The sequence below is a fragment of the Pseudochaenichthys georgianus genome, chromosome 24 (genome assembly GCF_902827115.2).
Source record: "Pseudochaenichthys georgianus chromosome 24, fPseGeo1.2, whole genome shotgun sequence".
NCBI lineage: Eukaryota > Metazoa > Chordata > Actinopteri > Perciformes > Channichthyidae > Pseudochaenichthys > Pseudochaenichthys georgianus.
Window position 1 is genome coordinate 17,014,609 of NC_047526.1, and position 24,230 is coordinate 17,038,838.

Consider the following 24,230-nt stretch of genomic DNA (forward strand, 5'->3'; position numbering starts at 1 on the left):
CCTGTACCCGTATTATTCGGTGTGTTGAGCGGAGTGCGGATCAGCGTTTATGTTCAATAACCATGATGGTGACAGCACAAAGGAAGGTGTACTTTACTGCACACAGCTACTGTATGAGAACACTGCTACATTTCAGAGCTGCTCCTCTTTTCTCTATTTTCTGGAAAAACCACCCACACTTCGTGACTCAGTCTGTGTTTGCTTTTCGCTCTCAGGACAACTCGAGCATCTCAAGTACTGGGCCAATTCTCTCAGGTCGTTGAGCATTTGTGGGATATAAATCCGATACAGAGCTTCATGTTATAAAAAATCACAGAGAGAAATATGTTTTGCTTTTAGGAAAGGACATCCTTCCTTTCTGATTTATTTGTTATTACATTTGAACATGTCTTTATTTGCACTATGTTGCCTTCACACAGAAAGAAATCCCGAAACATAATAAAAAAATGTAATCTTCTTTAATTGCATTAGGGCACGACACAGAGAGAGCACTATCACCCTGGCGTTGAGGAATGCATTCAGCAAATGTCTTTGTTGTGCGGATGTGTACATTTACTCATCACAATGAGAAGGAAATAACAACAGCATTGAAACCCACGTACTGTTGTAACATATTGCACAATACCAGGTTGCCAAAGAAGCCAGATAAAAACACATCATTTTTGAATGATACGCTACATAACACAACGCATGTTCATCGTTATCAGCAATAAAACCTTCTCAAAGAGATGGAACGGACGGACAGAGTCTTTCAGTATAGTTACAGTGATGGTCATGATGTGTGCGTACATTGGTGTGGAATCAGTAGCTCATCAAAGGGGTCGGAGGTCAAACATTTACATTGTAATAACCAGCTTTTCAGATGAATAGAAACTCAATGAGCTGATTCCAAGGGGCCCCGAACGAAATGAATCAGCATTCAGCTTGTCATTATCCGACTGCCTCAATGTTTATTCATACACGCAGCCAACAATAACATTCAAAGAAAAGTCTTGGGAGCCTACCACAGTTTTATTCAAGCAAAGCGTGTTGGAATATTCCCCTCGTGGAGCATACAGGCAATATTCACTCTTCATTAGCACAGCAGAACAGACTTACATGGTTGTTTTCACATGTTCACAGAGGCGAGGATGCCTAAATGGATTGTTTACTTGCAGGGTTTGACAGCAACCAGCGACGCTAAAAGTGGCTTATGAGTGAAATTAATGTGGTTGTGCTATTTTAGGGTTATGCTCCAGACAATAGACATTCCTTAAAAAAATAAAAGCCATTACAGGGAGATAATTGTGCACCATAAATGTCAGGTATGACTAATGCATGACCTGCGCAGAGAAACTAAGTGTATAATGTCTTCTCTGGAGGATTGAACTACCATCTGCCTGAATGTAGGAAATAAAAACACAAACTAAAATCGTTATTAATGAGCCCTTCATACAAAGAAAATCAGTGAAATTGTCTGTCGCGTGTCTGTCTTTAAACCTTTAAACCTGTCTTTAAGAGTAATAGCTCTTGAAATTGCGAAGGAACAAAGTGTCTCGGAGCGTTGTTACTATGAAATGTCCTTCTTATTAATAGTTGCATTGGGGAATGTTGAGCGTTGCACAAAATATAAGCCCCTTTCACCGCCTGATCAATTTTAATTTAGGGCCTTTTTTTTTTATGATGTGACAAAAACAAGTTCTTAATCCAATCAATCATGCGTATGCAGTATACTGCTGTATAGCTCGCGTCATGCAAAGAATAATTGATCACAGCTAAATTCAAAGCTGTCAGACCGACGCACTCTGTTTATACACGCAGCCCTGAAGGAAACGCAAGGCCTGCCTTTTAATGACATTATCTACCTGATTTATAACTTCCTGCCCATTGTTAACGGCTGATGTTTCATTTTGCGTTCCCTCATCAGGAGCAGCGTTTTTGGGAGACACTGTGCACCGTTTCCCCCTGAATGTCTGACCATATGGCCACCTCGCATGTGTGCTTTACTTCCAAGGCCATACATGAACATTCCTTAAAGCAAATTTCATCAAGGTGCCTCTAGAAAGACAAACATAAAAACAAAGCACATTTGCATTTATGTAGGCAAACCTTATCTGGCATGAACAGCTTTTGTTAGATTTGTTAGCCTTTGTTTGATGGATGGACACCTTCTCAGAGGTTTAGTATAGGCCCGAGGCTCCATTGAGATCCTTGTAACTCATGCCATATTGTTCAATGAGACGCCTCTGATCATGTTTGATCTCTTTTTTTCACCGCAGGGCTCTTTCTCTGATTGAAATGAGTTGTTCTTTATTTTTTTCTGAAGTTTCTCTAGAAATGAAGCCCTCCTTTGTCACAATTCGAGAAAATGTGAGCAATCTACTGCGAGTCAGTCAGCCAAGTGACCAACACAGCCTTGGTACTTCTGAGCCAATGAGGGCAGCTCACGGTCTATTAAAGACAGTCCTGGGTGGTAAACTAAGATGACAGTACACTAGAGAGGCTCTTATTTTTAACTCAAAAAGTCACAACATAAAGTTAGTTTAAGAGCGGTTTGTGTCAATCTTTTAACCCTCCCCAACCTCAATTTTGTGTACTCTTTAAGTGTGCAATGTGATCTTCCAAGTGTTATCTTCTTGATGTGTCTTTAGGAGTCCAGGAAGTTAAAAACCAGCCGAAAGAGGATGAAGCCAACAGGGGTTTAAGTTGATGGGATGCAAACTGGACTCCAACATGGAACCATTACTCAAACTGTCACAACGAAAAAAAAATGCTGTCTATCCCCAATTCCCCTTCTTGTCCCCCTCCAGCTTGACCTCTCTCCAGTCACTGTGGCTAATCTTTGCTGACAGATGGCCTGAAGGGAGAGAAAGACGGAAAGAAGGGAAGGTGGAGGGGGAAAACTGTACATCCCCGAAACAAACTTTTCCTCAAAGTCTGCAGGAGTAACGGCGTTCCCATGAGGGGGGTTATTCTCTTCCATGGTTCCCCGGAGATGTATTGTAGGGACGGTGCCACTGCTATATGTGTCCTGGTTTAGAAAGGTAGGCAATGAGAGCAACCACCACCCCCACATACACACCGGTGCCTATAGTGATGGAGAGGGCAGCGAGGAACAAAGCGCGTCTGGAGGCGATGTTGGCCAGTGGGAAGTCACCTTTGTTCACTGCCTTGGTGGTCTGGAAAAAGGAGAAAAAAGCAAGAGAAGAAGAAAGTCAGATACAGTTTGGAGGTAGTCAAGAGAAAAGGGTGACCCATTTTTAAAAAAGAGCCATAATTACAGAAGCTGTCTGTTATTTCTGTGCCAGTGCGAGGGAAACATGCAAGTGGAGGATGGGCTTATAGACCGAGCGTCTCGGCGTAACCCAGGAGAGCTCATCACGCATGGCAGGATTAAAAATGGCAATTAGTGTGAAAATGTCAAGGACTGCAGGTTACGGGTGTATCGGCTGCTAGCACTGAATGATAAATTCATCATAATTTTTCATTACGGGTAAATGACATTTGACAAAGACCAGAATAGATTAAGTTATGAATAAACATCTTTCAAGTACATTTTGACAGTGCTGCTATTTGTTAGGTCAACAACATTAAAAAAGGATTAAAAAAGAAAAACCTATGCAAAAAGGTGAAAGCTCAACATTTTAAGGGCTGTTAAAATCAGATAAAGAACATATACCTCACACAGGCTCCGCCCTCTACTGGACTCTATGGGTGCTACTCTCAACCATGCTATGCGAGCATTCACACACTGGCCCTGTCTCAGGTCGACTATTTTCATTTCCTCGCTCCTCTGTCTCACCGGAAGTTGATTTGTCTGCGCCATCTTGAGTACCGTCCCATGGCTCTTATTTCTGCCGGAGGATCGAGGAGCGATAATGGAGGAGCCACCAGACCATCCTCCGATAGAATCCTCAGACACTCGCTCCGCCCCCTTACTGTGTACCGCTCACTGATTGGACGATGCAGTGCATGCACTGATCTCATGCTTCTTGACATGAGAGCAGTTTCCCAGCGGAGTGAAGAAAATAAATGAAACTCACGACACGAGAGTCACTCCTCAGTTTAAACTGTGTTTTGTTTCAATTCAAGTATCATATAGTTACACATATGATATATCTAAAAAACAAAGTGGTCAAAAATCATTTTATTCATTTATTGGAAACATTTTCATGATCGCTTTTTTCGTTTTATATTTTCATTTATTGTCATTTCCATTCAGTCAATCATTAAGTGCTATTAAAATGTTAATGTGCTACATATCCAAACAAACAAACAAAGTGTGCAATCCAATGAATGTTAATCTAACTGGGTTTTGATAGATAACATATCTCTTTTTCTTCTCTCAATTATTTTATTTCTATTGTGCACTCTAATCAATATTAATCAAACTATTGTTCGTTTATACATTTTAAGAATGGCGTTTATCTTTTTTGAGAATGAGTTCTTATTTGATTTTATTTATTGGGGTCTACAACAGATGATACAAATGTTTGTGTCAGTAAATGTGTGGCGGGGGTGTGTGTGGAAATAACTGGGACAGAGCTGCTGTCAGACGAACAGCTGTGCGGCATCATCACAAACGGACATCGCTTCACGTGACGCTCCGGAGGAAAGGACGTCCCATTGCTCTTAAAACTCATTTCCCTGCTTCTCGTGGTTTCCTTGCGTCCCTCCATGCTTCCCTGGAGGGAGGGACTAGTCACAGGGAAACGACGCAAGTGAGGGAAGCAAGGATTTAATTTAACCGACCTCAGACGGGGCCACTGAGTTTGTATAAACGTAGCCGGCCAATCAGGGCGAGCCTACCTGAATGCGCGAAGGCACACAGTAGGCTTGTTTGAGACAAGCGAGACCTGCGCAGACCTGCGCAATTTCGATCAACGTCTTGCTAGTGCGTTGCATGATGGTTAGTCATTTTGTCCGATTTGCTCTGGAGGCTCGCCTACATGAGACGTTGAAATCTCGCGGGACAAAGACGCCCGCAGCCTTGAGAGCGAGGCGGCGCAGTTCCTCTCCACTGGCTGCGGAAGCGAAATGCTTGATGGGAAACGACTCGCTGGTATCTCGAGCTGAGCGCTCATTGGTGGTTTTTACCATGTGCTGGTGATGAAACTCTCCAATTGGCTCGTCAAAAGTTTGTTGTTGTTTTGTGTCAGTTTTACGTCGCCACATCCATTCCCATTTTTCATCATTGTTCCACAATGTTTATCATCATGAAATTAATATCCATATATTTTATACTATACTTGCACCGCTTACCGTTTTCATACTTTATATATCTTAGCATATTCATACACACTGTTCATACTGCTCACAGTCTGATATCTATTCATACCCCTCACTGTTTATTCATCATTCAATTCATTCTATATTTTATTCTGTAGATTGTGTACATTACTTTTCACTTTACTGCTTGTTGCACCGTTAGAAGCTAAACTGCATTTCGTTGTCTCAGTAGGTACTGAGACAAGATTAGATTCAACTTTATTGTTATTGCACATATTACAGGTGTAATAAAGTTGAATCAATAAAGTTGAATCTAATCTTGAGCAGGAACAAATGTATTTACTTAGTACATATCTGACATTAACGATTAAACACATGTGTGCATTCTTTATAAATGCAAACCGAGTCAAGCCGACTCCGGAGGTGGCAGTATGCACCTTAAAGTTGTTTGCAATCCGCCAAAAAACCGAGAGAAGAAGAAGAAGACGAAAAAGACGAAGAAGAAGACGAAGCCGACTCCGAGCTGTCCGACTTCAGACGAGCTTTTTGAGACCTCCCCCGGCTGCCATCGGCTATTCTCGTCTACTTACGAGGCGCAACTCGTCTCAAACAAGCCTAGTATATAAGGCGGCCACGCCTACTGATCCTGTCATACTTTCCTTTTCTCTTCAGCGAGCAGGACAACACCTCAGAGAAAGTAAAACGTTTGAAAGAAGAAGAAAGAAGTTATCATACCGTCAAGGAGTCGCCACTTCTAGAGACCCGGGCCTGTCCTTCGTGCCCTGGCTTAATAGCGGGCGCCGATCCCCATCACCTCTGCTTCGAGTGTTTGGGGGACCAGGATATGGCCGAGGTGGTGCCATCCATGTTTGCCATTCCGGCGGGGCAGATGGCTCCGTTTTCCGGGGAGGAGGATGACGAGGACTTCTCGTTGTCTGGCACTTCCGGGTCCGGCGTCCATGGAGGTCCGGCGTCCATGGAAGTCCACAGCCCACCTCAGAAAGTGCTGTCAAAGCACTGTGCGGGTTCAAAATACGCTATTGCCGGCGTGCTGTTGTCAGAAAACCCACCTTGCCAGGTATAATAGCTCAGATTAATGCATTTCACCATTGAATGTGAAACACAGCGTTAATACGAAGGCGTGCGGCCCCGTGAGAGTGGCCGCGGTGTGTTCATGACCTCTGCAGAATAACGGTGGGTTACGTATTGTAACCCTAGTCCTTGAGTGATGTGTGTGTAAAAAATGCATTCAGTTGCATTTATCGTAGAGTCACCTCTCTCCACAATTCAACATTTCCTCATAATATCCGTTTCAAAGAGACGGCATTATGACGGAGCCGCGGCCCCACGAGAGCGTGCCGCGGTGCGTTCAAGGACCTCAGTAGAAAATCGGCCTTTTCTGTGTCAGCCCCCCATGGGCCAAACTTCCTTTTATGGAAGGTTTGGCAGCGGAGTAGGCCACCAGAGAGTACTACAGCTTCTTAGCTGCGGCTCCACAGCTGCTTGCATGTCCCCTAACACAGTTTTATGGGGAATGGAAGCTCAGCGGTGTATTAACAGAGTGGATGGACAGGACTCTGAGACTGGGTTACTCACTCCAGTTTTGCAGCGTCCCTCCTCCATTCAGGAAAATCTATCATCCCAGGAGGAGATTGGTTCACAACCATCGACCTGAAGGACGCTTACTTTCATGTTGAAAATTGCTCCAAAGCACAGAAAGTATTTGCGTTTTGCCTTCCAGGGGGTAGCCTACAAGTACAGACTACCATTTGGCTACTCCCTATCCCCATGCACGTTCAGCAACGTTCACGTCTCATTCTCCCCCTCCTGGAGAGGGTGAGACGAGAACGATTGTCAGTCATCCTGTTAGCCCCAGGTCGCCGCTTGGCGCCGTGGTACGCAGTGGTGACACAGATGATGGTGGACCAGCCCTGGACGGTTCCTCAGGTCTGGGGGGCGTTGTCTCAGGAAGCAGGTGCAATAGGGGTGTTACCCACTCTGGGCCAACCTCTCCAGGCTCCTGAGAGGGACAGGCTGAGACAAGGGGGACTGTCTGACAAAGTTATTCAGACTATCCAGGCAGCAAGAGCAGGATCCACCACAGCCTGTTACTGGACGAAGTCGTTGGGATTCCAGCGGTGGTGTGAAGAAAGGAGTCTAGAGCCTTTATCATGTACGTTGGGCTCTATTCTGTCCTATTTACAGATACTGGTGGACATGGGGCTTGCTTATTCCACAATTAAGGTGTATGCAGCAGCCATCTCATCCTGCCATGAGGGATTGGGGGGCAGGTCGGCCTTTAGTCAACCGCTTATGGCGCGTTTGCAGGGGGTCAGGAAACAGCGGCCAGTGGTGCATGTCTCCAGCCCACAATGGGATCTGCCGTTGGTGCTCAAGGCTCTGGTCACAGAACCATTTGAGCCTCTGGAGCTCTCCTCCCTGAAGGCACTGTCATTGAAAACAGCTTTGCTGTTTGCCTTGACTTCGGCCAAGAGAGTGTGCGAGCTCTCTCCAGTCTCTCCCTGCCCGCCCACAGGCAGGCGGGGAGAGCCTTCCTCACTATTTTCCATGCACACATACGAGGTAAGCGTGTGTGAGTGTGCTCTACCCAGCCAAGTAAGCTGTGGCCCCGACTTCTCCACGGTCTCAACCGGATGAGAGGAAGTTGGGGTGCGGTGGCTGTTAACCAAAGGCCGGTCAGGGGCAGTGTGATGGGTCGATGTCGTTGGACGACAGGGCGTTTATCCATTAGGGCTCCACCCACTGTACCCATAGAGCCCAGTAGAGGGCGGAGCCTGTGTGAGATATAACGGGGGATTAAGTATTGTAACCCTAGTCATATAAGCACAGGTGGAGCCCTCTATCTAGGGGCCCTGTCTGCATTCAGGTAGGCTCGCCCTGATTGGCCTGCTACGTTTATACAAACTCAGTGTGTGAATGCTCGCATAGCATGGTTGAGAGTAGTACCCATAGAGTTCAGTAGAGGGCCCCGCCTGTGCTTATATACTAAGGTTACAATACGTAACCCCCCGATTCTTGCTTATTTTCCCAGACAACAACCACCACGAGCATGACCCAGTTACCATGTATTTAAGGTTATAATGCATTATTACAACCCACTATAGGCACATATAGATCCTATGTGTGGTGTTAACCATTCAACAACAGTTGTTTTACTCTGCCTCACTGCAATATAACACACCTGATAGCTTTCAGTGGAGTCGGGGAAAGGTTCTCTGTTAGTTTGTAACAAAAAGTGTCCCCTTTAAAACGTATTGAAGATTTAAAAAACAAATGACCTCCTTACTGTTGTATGTCAATGCCTTTAACATCCGTGTTTGTCAAAAAACTCGTAAAAAAAAAATTCTATATTGATTCTGACTTTTCTACATCCAACTCACAGGTTTATCATTGCTTTGAGAAAAAAGATGATTAATTTAGCCCTTTTAGAAGTGAAGATATAGTCATTTGTTCTGGGAATGTCATTTTCAAGTCTGAGACCTGAAAAACAGGCTTGGGGCTTAATCGTTAATCATGTTTCCTATTAGATATTTATATAAAATTGTCCTAATTGGTGTATGAATTATTCAATTATGGCCAAAAACATGTTGACCTTTCACCAGCAAAATCTGATCATTTCCTTATAGAGTCCAAGTGCTGGTGCAACATTTGAAGGAATTCTCCAAAGGAATCCCAGAGGTGTTTTCGAATAAAGACATACAAACGGAACCCAAATACAATGTTAGAACGGTAATTACCGAAGCTTTAAATACTCTATTACTTAAGTTAAAACTTAAAAGTGCCCTCTGGAGTTTTCTTGTAAACACACTGCTTTCAGTGTTTAATCCTATTTAAGAGCATTAAATAAAGCATCCTTATTAATGATACAAAGTAAACCATCCCACTGAGGGCCAGGTTTATTAATTAGCCAGATGTGTAACTGTAATTGATGCTAAAAGGGTTATTTTCCTTGTATACAAAAGCTGATATGATTAATTTGCTTGTAAACGACAATAATGAACAGTGTTTTCTCTTGAATATCCTGCCCATTGTTGAGTGTTTACACTGCTGCCTGCTGTATTTCCCCTAGCTATCTGGCTATTTGAATGAAATGTCATGACAGAAGGGAGATGCAGGGAAGAAATACTTGTGTTTTGATTTGTTGTTTTCATTCACATAGCTGAATAGAGGCCAGTGCCGGGGCAGAAATTACACGCACAGTGGAAATTGTTTCAGAGCCATAATGTATTGTACGGATAACCAGGGACGTGCACAGGTACGGGCTAATGTTGCCCGGGCAACGGCCCGTTTGGCCTTTTTGGCTGACCTGCCCCTCTGGAGAGAGCAAGAGTTCATTTTTATTTGTTCTGTTGTGGCCGAATCAACATGATAAGCCCACAATTAGTATTGTAGCGTCTCGCTGCGGGAAACACACTTTGTCAGCGATGTCATCTGCCGGTGCGTTAAGACCACCTCAGTGTCGGATTTTGGAAACTTGATTTTGAGTTGTCTCATGGCAGTTAGGGTATAAGGGACAACCCAGGGGACTTTACTTCCTCTTGACACAGTCAGTTATTTACAAAAAATCACCTAAATATAGCCTACTTGTTGTTATTGAGCTTCTGCGTCTTTTCATCTGTAAACTCCCTCAAAGCGTCGCTCGCTCTCTTTTCTTGATCGCCCTCTCACGGGTGAAGAGTTCAATGTCCCGCTTCATTGTAGGATTTCTGCCATGTCTCTACCACTTTAGTTTGACCATCTCCGTGACTAAGTTATGGAATACTAAATAACTAAGTAATTAGATACCTTACCGTTACTGCGCTCATGATAAGAATAAGAATAATGCGTATTGAAGTGGTTTAATTAATTAGTGAGTTTATTTAAGGTAATTAGTTAGAGGCCCTATTTTATGTCTGGACTGCACAGCAGTTACAATGGTCTGGTCAAACTACATTAGAACAGAATTGTCCCCATTTTGTCTTTAATAGTTACTAACATTAGATATGTTTGCTGAGATATGGACCGCACAACTAAAAATGTGCCTGGTTTGCATTTTTAAAAACAAGTTACCGAATGCAATAGTCGCCTTAGCTTATTTTGTTATGAGATGTGAATTACTGTTCAATTTAGTTGATGTAATAATCGTTTGGTTTATTTTACATTAAAAACAAGTTACAATTTTCAAAAGGTCTTATGTTTTTTATCGGGGGGAGGCCCTTTTTCCAGTTTAGAGCAATAGCCCCTCCAAATGTCTGTGCACGTCCCTGCGGATAACACAATACATTGGACATTATATTGTGCTGAATGTATCCCAGCACAGTTTGAAATGTACCGTGTGATTGTGTGAAACGACCTTCATTATTCAGTTGAATTAATTTGAACAATAAGTGTGTGTCAGTGTGATGAAGCAGGCAATAGACCTCCAGTCCTGAGACCATGGTCGTCTCTTCTAAAAGTGTGTCCCATTCCTTTCAGAAGTGGACGCTCCAAATTGACGAGGTTACGCTTCCTATTTGCTCTTGCTAGAGTTAGATGCAGAGTTTATTTCGATTTTGGAAGTGAATAGAAGAATAAACAGGAAAGCACGGCTCGACACGAATCCTTGTTTTGACCTTCAATTTTCCTCCCAAGCCATCAGACTGTGGATAAAAGTAGCTCTTGTGAGATTAGTTTGTAGGATGCCTAATCTTGCTTGTGGTAACAGAATGAGACGCTTGGCGAGACATCTGGGAAGACTTTGGAAAGGAGCCATTGCTGTTCCTCACTGAGAGGAGCCAACTGGTTCAGGTACCTGACCCTGTGGCTCCCTTATTTTGAGTTGTACTGTGAACGAATAACTGAAGGGAGAACCTGCAGTAACACACGCTGGAGAGATTAACAGTTGAGTAATATCAAATCTAGGATTATTCAAACCAATTTGAAATGGTGACAAAAAACTGCTTTTCCACAGGCTACCTTTTTTATTTATGTGCCAGGTTTCTTTGGTTATTTTTATACATTTGTCTTTTAAATGAATATTTATGCCTTTTCATTTGTACAAGTACCTGGAATGGTTTTTAAAATTACTGTATTATTCATAGCCTCTGCTCATTTGCACCGCAGTAATGCATCAGGGCCAAAGCAGCCACACAAGAGAGCAAACTCCCATCTACATACTTTGTGGAACCTACTGCTGCTCTCCCTTGAAAAAGAGATCATTGATCTCAATGGGATTTTACCTGGATAAATAAAGGTTTTGAATTGAATTGAATTTATGTTCGTCTTTTGTACAATTTTTAGCTAGATTTAAATAAGATTTGACACAAAGTCTGATGTGTTAAGCCTGATAACATTAGAACAATAAGACAGATATGGCACAGGTCTATGGTGACGCAATGTCGCATGATAACTGTGATGTTGAAAATATGTAATGTTGATATCATGTCAATGACATGATATTATTGTGGTGACCTTCTAGGTGTTTTAGTAATCACACAATTTGGTTTCCTTTTTACACTATTTTATGCTTTTGCACATGTATGTTTATATTACTCTTAAGCTCCCTACACTCATATTTCGAACCAGAGGTCGCGTTAACCGAATATTTTCCATCTATGACAGATTTTTTTTACAATGACGGAAAAATCTAAAAGCCGTCCGTCATTTTGACGGATTAGAACAAACTAAGAACAGCGCCAAAGTTTCCCCGCAGAGGGGCTCTGGTGTTATGCATGCCCGCCCACAAGGAAATTATATAGTTTCCAAACCTAACTTTGCCGAACAGATCATTGAAATGTCTGTGAGTATTTGCTTTACGCTGTGCGCGTTCCCGCGAGGTGCAGTGGGCATGCATAATACGGCACTAACAGTTCACGAGCGTGCGTCCACCCAGCTTTCAGCGATGGTTGCTAGTAGAGAAAAACACTCCCCCACTGTGAACTGTTTCATTAGTGCCAGGAAGGGTTGAGAGGATAATGCCTAATAGTGTGAGACAAAGACATCCAGATGAGAGCCAGGAAAAAAGACTCTTTAGACAAATGCCTCGAAAGGTCAGAAAGCAAATCTAGACAAAGGACGTATTCAAGGCAGAGCCACTGGCTTCCATGTCAATACAGTAATTATTGAAACAAAAGTCCCCCACAGCAAGGTCTTTAGGAAGAGCAAATCCTAGAAAAGAGACATAATGTAATGGTGGACAGTGTAATTGTCGACATCACTGGAAGGAAGCTGAATTGAAGGGCACGTGCCCTTCAATTCAGCTTCCTTCCAGTGATGTCGACAATTATGTCGCTTATTATTCGATTTTTCCAGTGAAGCACCAAATTGATTTGTTTTTCTCCACCTAAAAATGAACACATTCCGAGGGATATAACAAAGAATACTATGTGGAAAACATGTGTAGTAATTGTGTGTGCTCGTGAGCATCAGCTTTGTATAATGTGCCTTACAAGCGTCACTGTGTGGATTTTTTTCCTTGAATCCCCTTGAGAGGAAAGTGGTTAGAAGCATTATGGCTTTATCTCCACAACCTTGACAAAATGATTGAAATGTGGTGTCATGGAGAAAAAGATAACATCTCAGACTGAGCTGCATGTAGACTCACGCTGCGACGCGCTCTCTGAAGTTAATTCAGCACCCTTTACAGGTTTTTCTTGCAAATAAACAACACACAAAGCCCTGTTTCTCTCCTTCTCTCTATGCTTTTTGTGCGGTGTCTCTCCAACTCCCCCGCACAGACACGCAAGTGAATACAGAAACCCGTTTTGCAATAATTAGCTCATTCGTTTTCATCCATTATTACGACTTGTAAGCCGAAAGATAACTTCAGGGGAGTCTTATTTGCATAATCGTGAAAGGAATCGCTTCGGCTCCTCAACACTGCAGTCTCCAGCACAGATGTCTCAGAGCCGAGAGAAACATTTATCAGCATCTCAAAACAAAACACTCACCCTATTAGTGGCAATAATTGAAACTCAATTCCGCTTCCCAATCAAATGCTGCAAGCTAATTTCCCCCAGATACCCATGGTTGTCATCGTGAGTTGTGTGCGGGCGGTGAATCCTAAAATGGCACTATTTACCATAAAAACATTACACAGAATTAAGGATGTAGTCTTTGGCAAATAGGATATGGGCATGTTCAAAGCAGCATGTTGATTTCTGTGTGTTCCCTCATGACCTCGCTCTCCTTGGGAAGCCATGCAGCGGCTCGCTCTGTTTGAAGAGGATTGACCTTCCATTGGGACAAAAACACTATTGATCCTCACACTCTATTACAGTCGCTAAGCTGTTTGTTTGTAAATGTCCTCAGAGTAAGTGACAAAGCTGATGTGCTATCACTTCTAAACTTTTTCTCTCGCCACTTCCTGCTGCCCTTCTCATATCCCATAATGCATCTGGTTACCCTGTAGCAGTGTTGGAAGAAGTACTCTGATCTTTAGTAAAAGTACAAAAGTATTGACATCAAAATATACATAAGTACCACAAGTAAAAGTATGTGTTACGCATTTAGTATTATGTATGTCCAATTACTGGATTATGATTATTGATGCATTAATTGTATATCACAATTTATAGCTTATTTAAATTACTTTGTTGAGTACTGCTGGATATTTAAACCTTTATTTATATGTCAATGTTTATTTGTTATTTGATTTTTATGTTGTATTACCTTATAAAATGTATCTGTAAAGTAACTAATTACAAAAGCTGCCAGTTGATAAATGTAGGAAAGGAAAAAGTACAATATTAGCATTTAAAATGTAGTGCAATAGTCTAACGTAGCATACAATGAAATCCTTACAGTTCAAGTAACTTAAATTACGTTAAAGTTGATTTAAAAAAGGGTCTGAGTCTTTAGGGTATACTTAGCCAAGCTGTTTGCAGATAAGGTGTTAAAACGTTGCTTTGCGTTATTTTAGGCAGATTTCTACTCCTATAAAAAATATGTAATTCATCCTTAAATATGAACTGACTTTGTTGTTCAGTACATATCGCTTCACACTTTTCTCAGGACAGAAGTCCACACCGATATACACATTTCACACCATCTTCTGCTTAAACCTGACAATCTTCTTGGTCTCAATCCTTCCAGAATTAATTGATTTAGTTACGGGGGCTCCCTGAATGATTGGATATAATGAAGACCAGTGAAGTGGGTTATTGAGCTATAAAATGAAGCGATCCCCGACTCCCACCGTATATTTTCCTGACAGCTCTTGTGGACAGCACCTTCTAAAGGAGTGAGTTTGGTAGAAAAGCCATCCATCCCTAAACACAGCCATCACTTCCCCATAATTATCCAGGAATAATCAAATGAGCTCCTGACAAGATAATTCACTGACCGCCTTAATCTGCCTCGGACTCCTCGCCCCCGCAGATAAGTCAGCTAAATGCTCGAGCTTTTGATAAGAAATTATAGTCAAAAGCAGACCAATTTACTGGAAAGCTTTCCTGTCTCTAGTGTGTGTGTGCTTTAAAACGTGTTCGACTTTGAGGCAGGAAGTCCAGTTGAATTCATTAAACCACCATTATGTGCAGTTTGCTAATGTCAAAAGCTTCATAATGAACAGTGCCGCCTCGTCACACCGTGACAGGTCGCACTCTCAAACCTCACATACTTGTTCTCTTTGGAAATGCCATGTTTTTAATTACAGTGGGGCAAAAAAGTATTTAGTCAGCCACCAATTGTGCAAGTTCTCCCACTTAAAAAGATGAGAGAGGCCTGTAATTTTCATCTTGGGTATACCTCAACTATGAGAGACAACATGAGAAAAAAAAATCCAGAAAATCACATTTGGCCCATTCCTCCATGCAGATCTCCTCTAGAGCAGTGATGTTTTGGGGCTGTCGCTGGGCAACACAGACTTTCAACTCCCTCCAAAGATTTTCTATGGGGTTGAGATCTGGAGACTGGCTAGGCCACTCCAGGACCTTGAAATGCTTCTTACGAGGCCACTCCTTCGTTGCCCGGGTGGTGTGTTTGGGATCATTGTCATGCTGAAAGACCCAGCCACGTTTCATCTTCAATGCCCTTGCTGATGGAAGGAGGTTGTCACTCAAAATCTCACGATACATGGCCCCATTCATTCTTTCCTTTACACGGATCAGTCGTCCTGGTCCCTTTGCAGAAAAACAGCCCCAAAGCATGATGTTTCCACCCCCATGTTTCACAGTAGGTATGGTGTTCTTTGGATGCAACTCAGCATTCTTTCTCCTCCAAACACATCTAGTGTTCTATTTTGGTTTCATCTGACCATATGACATTCTCCCAATCCTCTTCTGGATCATCTAAATGCTCTCTAGCAAACTTTAGACAGGCCTGGACATGTACTGGCTTAAGCAGGGGGACACGTCTGGCACTGCAGGATTTGAGTCCCTGGCTGTGTAGTGTGTTACTGATGGTAGCCTTTGTTACTTTAGTCCCAGCTCTCTGCAAGTCATTGACTAGGTCCCCCCGTGTGGTTCTGGGATTTTTGCTCACCGTTCTTGTGATCATTTTGACCCCACGGGGTGAGATCTTGCGTGGAGCCCCAGATCGAGGGAGATTATCAGTGATCTTGTATGTCTTCCATTTTCTAATAATTACTCCCACAGTTGATTTCTTCACACCAAGCTGCTTACCTATTGCAGATCCAGTCTTCCCAGCCTGGTGCAGGTCTACAATTTTGTTTCTGGTGTCCTTTGACAGCTCTTTGGTCTTGGCCATAGTGGAGTTTGGAGTGCGACTGTTTGAGGTTGTGGACATGTGTCTTTTATACTGATAACGAGTTCAAACAAGTGCCATTAATACAGTTAACAAGTGGAGGACAGAGGAGGCTCTTAAAGAAGAAGTTACAGGTCTGTGAAAGCCAGAAATCTTGTTTGTTTGTAGGTGACCAAATACTTATTTTACCGAGGAATTTACCAATTCATTCATTAAAAATCCTACAATGTGATTTCCTGGATTCTTTCCCCCAATTCTGTCTCTCATAGTTGAAGTGTACCTAGGATGAAAATTACAGGCCTCTCTCATCTTTTTAAGTGGGAGAACTTGTACATTTGGTGACTGACTAAATACTTTTTTGCCCCACTGTATGTGGCTTTATGTTTCCGTCAAGAAAATGTCAGTTTACCTGACGTACCACATGGTTTGTAACAAAGAACCAGTTGGAAAGTGTTTGGGAAGCTTTCAAAAAATGCTTGGCAGGGGACTGGATGACTCATCTGTCAATCAAACTCTTGGCAAAACATGGCAGGAGAAATGAAAAACATATTTTTTGTATACAAAAAAAAAAGCTTTCGATGCTATTCCTTGCTCTTCAGTACATTTTCTCCGGTCTGATGCTGATAGCTGACTCTGCTAGAGCATCCATGTCAACCTATTTGGGAGCCTCCACTGTTGTTTTGAACGAACAGATGCCTGCCTGCGTCCCATCACACATACTGAAACACATCTGTAGTTGCCAGTAGCTCCTCACAGGACGCTGAATGATCCGAATCATTGGTTTCTCGGACCTGAACACATGTCTCTCAATATGGATTTTCTAGTGAGCTCATGATCCACAATTCTCACATGATCTCGTGCAAAGTGAAATATATCTAGCAAGCCATCACTATTTGATATTTAACCATTTCATAATTGAAGACCCAAGCGATATATCTACTTAAAGACTCGGTTTAATATTTGAGCACCAAAGCATAGGCTACAGTTTGAAGTCCTAAAGAATAAAAAATACCCGATAAAAAAATTGTTGTTTTTTCTATTGCCTTTTCATTCAACAAATACTTATTTCAAATAGTCAAACCAAGGGTGTTTATTGTGTCTGAGAGACTGACGTTAAAATCGTAGGTTGACCTTTAATTGGATCCATCTTCAATCCCCTCGAAAACACCAATAGTTCAAAGACCATCTCTTTTCTTCGTAGTTTTAGCAGCTCTTGTTTTTGGGGGGTTGTAGATAAAAGAGCCTTGATAGTGAGTTATATACTGTTCCTCATGGCGGATTACAGCTTGTTTACAGAGCATCAAGCGAGTGTTAAAGATTGGCCTTGAGGTATTGATGGCTTGCCCAGTTAGAAGCGGCCTTGCGTTGGCAGTTAGGGAGTCAGCTGTCAGTCTATTTTTATGTGAGACGCCTTCCGATATTTGTGATGAATCATACATACTGCTGGGTATTCACATGTATGCTTGTGTGTGTGGTAGGAGGCACAACAACAAACGGATGCTGTGTCCTTAAGCATGTGTGAAAAATCACGTCTTTATAGTTGTCTGCGATGCATGCATGTGTTCCCATGTGTGTGTCCTCACCCCCTGTGAGAAGTAAAATGCTGCGATTCCCAGGGGCCAGAAACAGCACAGCATGGAGAAGATGGCCAGGCCCAGGTGGTCTCGAGGGGGGACCACTATGAAGTTGTCCTCACTCTCGCTGTCGCTGGAGCAGTCCGTCTGTGCATAAAAACAGCAATTCGATCAAAACACACATCACTTAATGTTGCAATTCATGAGTGGTGAGCAAATGGGTAAACAAATCTGGCATTTAATGTTCAAAAAGTAGTTTGACATTTTGAGTGAAGGGCTTATTTGCATCCGTCCAAGAGTAGATTAAAATATTGATACCTCTCTTCAAATAGAGATCTTCTCAGTTTAGGAGTGTTTTCTAATATGTCGACCTATTTCTTTCATCTACAGAAAACACTTTTTTATCAATTGCAACCAGTTTTAATCCGGGCAGCGTTTACGTTTAGGGTTCTGTTTATTAGTTGTACTGACATTTCAGTTATTTTTATTTTTTAATTCTAGTTTGAGTTGAAGACAAATCATTACATTTTGGTCTATCTTTAGTCCTGAATATTTCATATATTTTCTCTCTCGTCAGTTATTTTTTTATCTAGTCTTAGTCCTGTATTAAAACAAACTGTTTTGTCAACAGATTAAATTGAACATTTCATTTAAACTAAATACACAATACACATTCTAGTCTAAAAACACACGACATAGCAGCTTTGTTATTCAGCGTCCTCCTGGCTGTGCTCATTAGAGATGCCCGCTGCAGGCCAGTTGCTCCCAGCACATAATGAGAGCCATTTCACACTGCCCAACATGCAAAAATATGTATTAATAAATCACCAGAACCCGACACGACCAACAAACCGCAAACTCTATGCAAGAAGCATACTGTAACTCTCAGAATTGAGGACTGTTGTAGCTCTCGTGAAACAAAAGCAGACATTTTGGTACATTTCTATTTTTTAAACTACAACTTAGTTAAGTTGTAGCACGCTCCTTCGACTGGACAGGGCATCCATTTCCAAGTCCTCCAACTCATACGACCAAATAGGTCGATTGTTCAGCAGCTTATTACGACCAATAGTCGCGTTTTAAAGTTTAGCACCTCTAGTGGTCGTGTAAGAAACAACAATTTGCGGCAATTGCAAACGCTCCAGAGGGTCGTATATTCACAAATAACCCTCTCTGGAAAATCCTAAATTGTAGAATAGATTGGCCATTAAAATGCTTTTTGATTAGATTTCTAGCGAGAAGTGTATATTGTACTTTTGGAATCCATGTCCAGTGGATGTGTAGGATCTATAGTTTGATAGATATTACGAAGATTATTTGAGGTCTCGCCAAGAGAACGTGACTAAAGCGTTCTCATTTCTCTAATTTCCCTTCCTCGAATCCCCTCCTAAAACAAAATGAAAACAGTATTTCCGGTCTCGAAGTTTTGACAATAAAAGCGTATTCCCCTCACTGTCAAATGATTTCACAGTGATATCTGCCGTACTCATCCACTAAAACACATCAGTTTATCCTTGTTAATTACACAACATTAATTGGTTTAAATTGTGTACACTGCTTTTGTGTTTTTCCCATAGATTTTTCACTTTAGATTCTGAGAGACATATTTATTTTTTCAGAGGTTTTTTTGCTAAAACATCAAACTACCCATAATCCTCAGCTATCGTTGAAGCTTAGTGATTGGATGTTTTAGCCGCAATGCACGTTGGGATATGGTGTTTATGCAATGTGAAATCAGAAAACATGAAACAAAGGAAAAAAGAATAATACTTTATTTCCGAGTGTGCTTGCTTTTCTCTTTGGAAGTCATCACATAACGGCATTGTAATACACAGTTCAGCTGCATTAAATATTACACATCTGCCGTAGTTCTCTATTTATAGAGCCGTGATTAGAAAACCTTTGGACAAACTGGAAGAAATGCCGCCAAAACTGAATATGTGACGTGTATCATAAATATATCAGCAATTAAACAACATCTTCAATTTCTCTTCACACAATATGTCTCCTTGCAGTATCAATAGTAATTCAGCTGACTTTTATATTTGATCCAATTAGTAGATAGGTTACATTTACACCATAACGGTGCACAGCTTATAGAAAAGGACTTGAAGTTTTTAAAGATATTACTGATTTTCTTTGAATTAAAGAATGTAAATACTGAGTTGAGAGAATAGTCAGGGGTTTTGGGTGATGGGAGACACATCTATGGAATCAGAATTTCAATAGCTTACTATTAAATGACGGATATACCTCAGATGTTAATGTGTAGAACTATAATATGTGACATAATATACAATTATGTGTACAATTATGTGAAAACATTAATACAACTACACATCTTCAGATGTTATACATATATATAAGTGTCCTACACTAATAATACAAAGTTATTATGGCATTGTATGCTGTGTGTTATTTGTAACATCTTCATAAAGTATAATTTATTGTGTTAACACTGTAAACTTGACAGTTTTTTAACCCGCACCGCCTAGTGGTTAAAGCACGTTATTGAATTTCTGTATTGAATATGTTATATTTGATGAAAACACTTAAATATTAAGAGTAGCCCACATACAAAATAGGGGGAAAGTAGAAGGTCAATGATAGAAATATAGAATAGAAAATATCAAGAAAATACTGTAGTGATCTCTACAATAAAACAGCTAGTGGAGGACGTCCAAAGATATTAATAGGAGGATGTGCAAAACAGACAAACTAAGCTTTATTTAAACATTAAAGAATACTTTAAGTTAAAGTCTTCTTTTGAATAAGAAAAAAACGTTGGGGGTATCTACAGATAAATATTAAGCCTGACAAAGTACTTAACGTCTAATATATTGCAAAGTTTATCTTGGCACTTGGAATTTTACTCAGGTGTAACTAAAGTCTGCTTTAAGGGTTGTTTATATTTCAGATCATTAATCAGAATCTGCAAAGTAACACAAATAAATGTAGTGGAGTAAAAATACCAGGTTAACCTCTGAATTGTAGTGGAGTAGAATTACAAAGTAACAATAAATTGCATATTGTACATGCTGCTGTAACAAAAAAACGTTTCCCAACTTGGGATCAATAAAGTATATCTTATCTTATCTTAAGATGATCGATGGCTACTGCCATATTTGCTAAATTTGCCTCTGAACCTTGACAAGTGCATGTTTCAGGCTTATCAATTAACAACAGGAGGGGTCACAGACATAAGACCAGCTATTAAATAAAGCTCTTCTGACCTTAGCTGTCATGTGGGTATATATTAATGCTGTCCTTCATCACCATGCCTACCACAATCATCCAAACCAAAACAATACAAGGAAGATGGAAGCAGATTTCCAAACTCCCCTTCCTACAGTGTAGCCCTCACCCTGCCCTCCTATGATGAGAGGAGCAGGGTGGTGGGTCCTCCCTCCCCTTCAAAGCCTGATAGGGATGTGTGTGTACAAAACGCTGCAAACTGATATTTTCTGGGTCCAGGCTCAAGGGCGTATGGCACTCTCAACTTTTTCCAGGACATGCCGGGGCCCTTCCTGCCAGCAGCTTTGCCGATATCTGTGTTGATAGGTAATAGATTAAGAGCAGTGAATCATCTTAGATACAGGAAGCGCTCAAACGTTTGTGTGAGTTTATCAAGTGATTTAGCAGTGATTCCATGTCAGCCACAGCTTGTTACAAAAAACCTGACTGATTGTGTGTTTAATGAACTTAAACTAGCTTTATTAAATGTCAGGTCTTTGGCGGGAAAAACATTTTTAATCAATGATTTTATCACTGAGCACAATCTCGATTTTATGTTTTTAACAGAAACTTGGATTGAACAAAATAACAGTGCAGCTGTTCTTATCGAATCAACCCCTCCCAACTTTAGTTGTATGAGTCAGGACAGAATGCATAAGAAAGGAGGTGGAGTTGCTATTCTGTTCAATGATTCCCTTCAATGCAGGAAGACATCTTATGGGAACTTTGCTTCTTTTGAATATGTGGCCCTTCAGCTGAAATGCTCCTCTCAAGCTCTGTTCCTAAATATCTATAGACCACCCAAATACTGTGCAAGCTTTTTTGATGATTTTATCGAGTTGCTGTCTATCGTGTGTATTGACTTTGACCGTCTAGTCATTGTTGGTGATTTTAACATCCATGTTGACAACCCCCAGGACAGAGGGGCTAAATAACTGTTTTGTGTTCTTGATAGCTATGGACTGACTCAGCATGTGACGGAGCCCACACACAATAAGGGCCACACTCTGGACTTAATTATCTCAAAGGGTCTGAACATCTCTAAGCTTGTGGTGACTGATGTTGCACTCTCTGACCATTCCTGTGTTTTCTTTGAGAGCTCTATTTCTGTTCACAACATTTTTCAAAAAGAGGTAACCACAAAGCGATATTTAACTGAAAATACTAGGGAAATGTTTACTCAGAATTTTTCTTCCACATTTGCCCCTGCTAACATCTCAGTAAATGAGCTAATAGATCATTTTAATTCAAAAATGAAAAATGTTATAGATGCCATTGCTCCAACTAAGGTAAAGGAAGTGTCTGGCAAGAAAATATCTCCATGGAGAAAGGCCATGACCGTGAAAACAGAAAAAAGAGAATGTCGAAAAGCTGAACGCAGGTGGCGAAAAACACATCTCCAGGTTCACTTTGAAATCTATAAAGAGAGACTTGGCCTTTATAATTTGGAATGTAAAAACGCACGACAGTCTTTCTTCTCTGACATCATTACCAAAAACAAAAACAACACACGTGCCTTGTTTGCTACCGTCGACAGACTAACTAACCCCCCAGTGTCAGTAGCCTCTGAATTTCTATCCACCAGGGCGTGCAATGATTTTGCCTCCTTCTTCACTGACACAATTCAGAAAATCAGACAAGCAGTCAGTGCCTCTGTATCAGGTACAGCAAATGTGTTGTCCCTATGTCCAGTGTCCACCTAATATCAATTCAGACATCATGACACAATTCCATCAGATTAATGATAAAAAACTAGAGGACATTATCCAACTTCTGAAATCCTCCTCCTGCTGCCTTGATATAATTCCAACAGGATTTTTCAAAGATGTTTTTCCTTGCATGGCCTCAGATCTACTTCATATAGTAAACAAATCTCTTCACTCAGGTATTTTTCCACAGGCCCTGACAACTGCAGTCATTAAACCGCTCTTAAAAAAGAATAATTTAGATGCTTCAGTAATGAACAATTACAGGCCCATATCAAACCTGCCATTTCTAGGTAAAATCATTGAAAAAGTTGTTTTTCAACAGTTGAGTAACTTCTTGCATTTAAATAACTATTTCGATGTGTTCCAGTCAGGCTTTCGTCCAAACCACAGCACTGAGACTGCTCTTGTAAAGGTCTTCAATGACATCCACTTAAACACAGACGGTGGCAGAACTTCAGTTTTAGTATTATTAGATCTTAGTGCTGCGTTTGACACTGTTGATCACAACATATTACTAGACCGACTGGAAAACAGGGTGGGACTTTCGGAAACAGTTCTAAATTGGTTTGAATCCTACTTAAAGGACAGAAACAACTTTGTTTCTATAGGTAAATACACATCTGAGTTGACATATATGACATGTGGGGTACCTCAAGGTTCCATCTTGGGGCCTCTTCTCTTTAACGTCTACATGCTACCACTGGCTCAGATAATGAAAAACAACAAAATAAGTTACCATAGCTATGCAGATGACACACACATTTACGTAACAATTTCACCAGGAGACTATGCTCCAATTCAAACACTGAGTAAGTGCATTGAACAAATCAATGACTGGATGTGTCAGAACTTTCTCCAATTAAACAAAGATAAAACTGAGGTAATGGTTTTTGGAGCCAAGGCAGAACGTATAAAAGTTAGCGCTGAGCTTCAGTCTGCAATGTTTAAAACAACAGATAAAGCCAGAAATCTAGGTGTAGTCAGGGACTCTGACCTGAGTTTCAACAGTCACATTAACACAGTTACTAAATCAGCCTACTATCACCTAAAGAACATATCTAGGATTAAAAGACTAATGTCACAGCAGGATTTGGAAAAACTTGTCCATGCTTTTATCTTCAGTAGACTCGACTACTGCAATGGTGTCTTCACAGGTCTCACTAAAAAATCAATTAGAAAGCTTCAGCTGATTCAGAACGCCGCTGCTCGAGTCCTCACTAACACTAACGGAGCGTCCACACTACAGCTTCAAAAATAGCTTGGAGATGGGCGTGTCTGGAGCTTGGGGATTTTATTCAAGCAACACGACCAACAACCAATCACATGAATCTCCCGCCCCCGACATACAAAGCAAAAACCCCCGGGGATTTTATGCGAGCAATATATATATAAACTCCCCAAACAGGCGAAAACCTACCAGTTTCCCCCACTGTCTCTGCCACCTCCCTCCATGCCTGGTTCCTCCGGTTTGTATCCCGGTAGGTGAAGAGGGTCTGGTCATACAAAACCGGGTGATTCGCTACGGCGATAGTTAGTTTCTCCTCCGACTTTTTTTGAAATATAGAAATGAACGGCGGGATATCTCTCCCAGCTTAGACGGCTTAGCTTTTGATTGGCTACGGCTTCAGCTGTCAAATTTTGGGAAACAGGATTTGATTGGCTGGCGCTGGCTACTCCGGCGTCCAGGCGACCAGAAGTTGAACAATGTTCAACTTCTGGTCGCCTGGGACGCCTGAGACGCCTCGCTCTGCTACCCACAATTCAGTTCGGCGAAAAAGCGCGGCTACGTGACGTCACCCCATTGAAAGTGAATGGGCAGCTT

General features: G+C 41.4%; 1 protein-coding gene across 1 annotated transcript in view; it reads right to left on the minus strand.

Annotated features, from left to right (window-relative positions):
* Window positions 1-327: 327 nt before the first annotated feature.
* Window positions 328-24,230, minus strand: part of syndig1l (synapse differentiation inducing 1-like) — a 60,512-nt gene continuing 36,609 nt past the window's right edge. Inside the window, exons 3-4 of the mRNA XM_034075412.2 lie at window positions 17,475-17,612; window positions 328-3,158 (exon numbers count right to left, since the gene is read on the minus strand). Coding sequence (XP_033931303.1) covers window positions 3,000-3,158; window positions 17,475-17,612 — 297 coding nt within the window. The 3' untranslated portion in view covers window positions 328-2,999. The remainder of the gene's footprint in view (window positions 3,159-17,474; window positions 17,613-24,230) is intronic.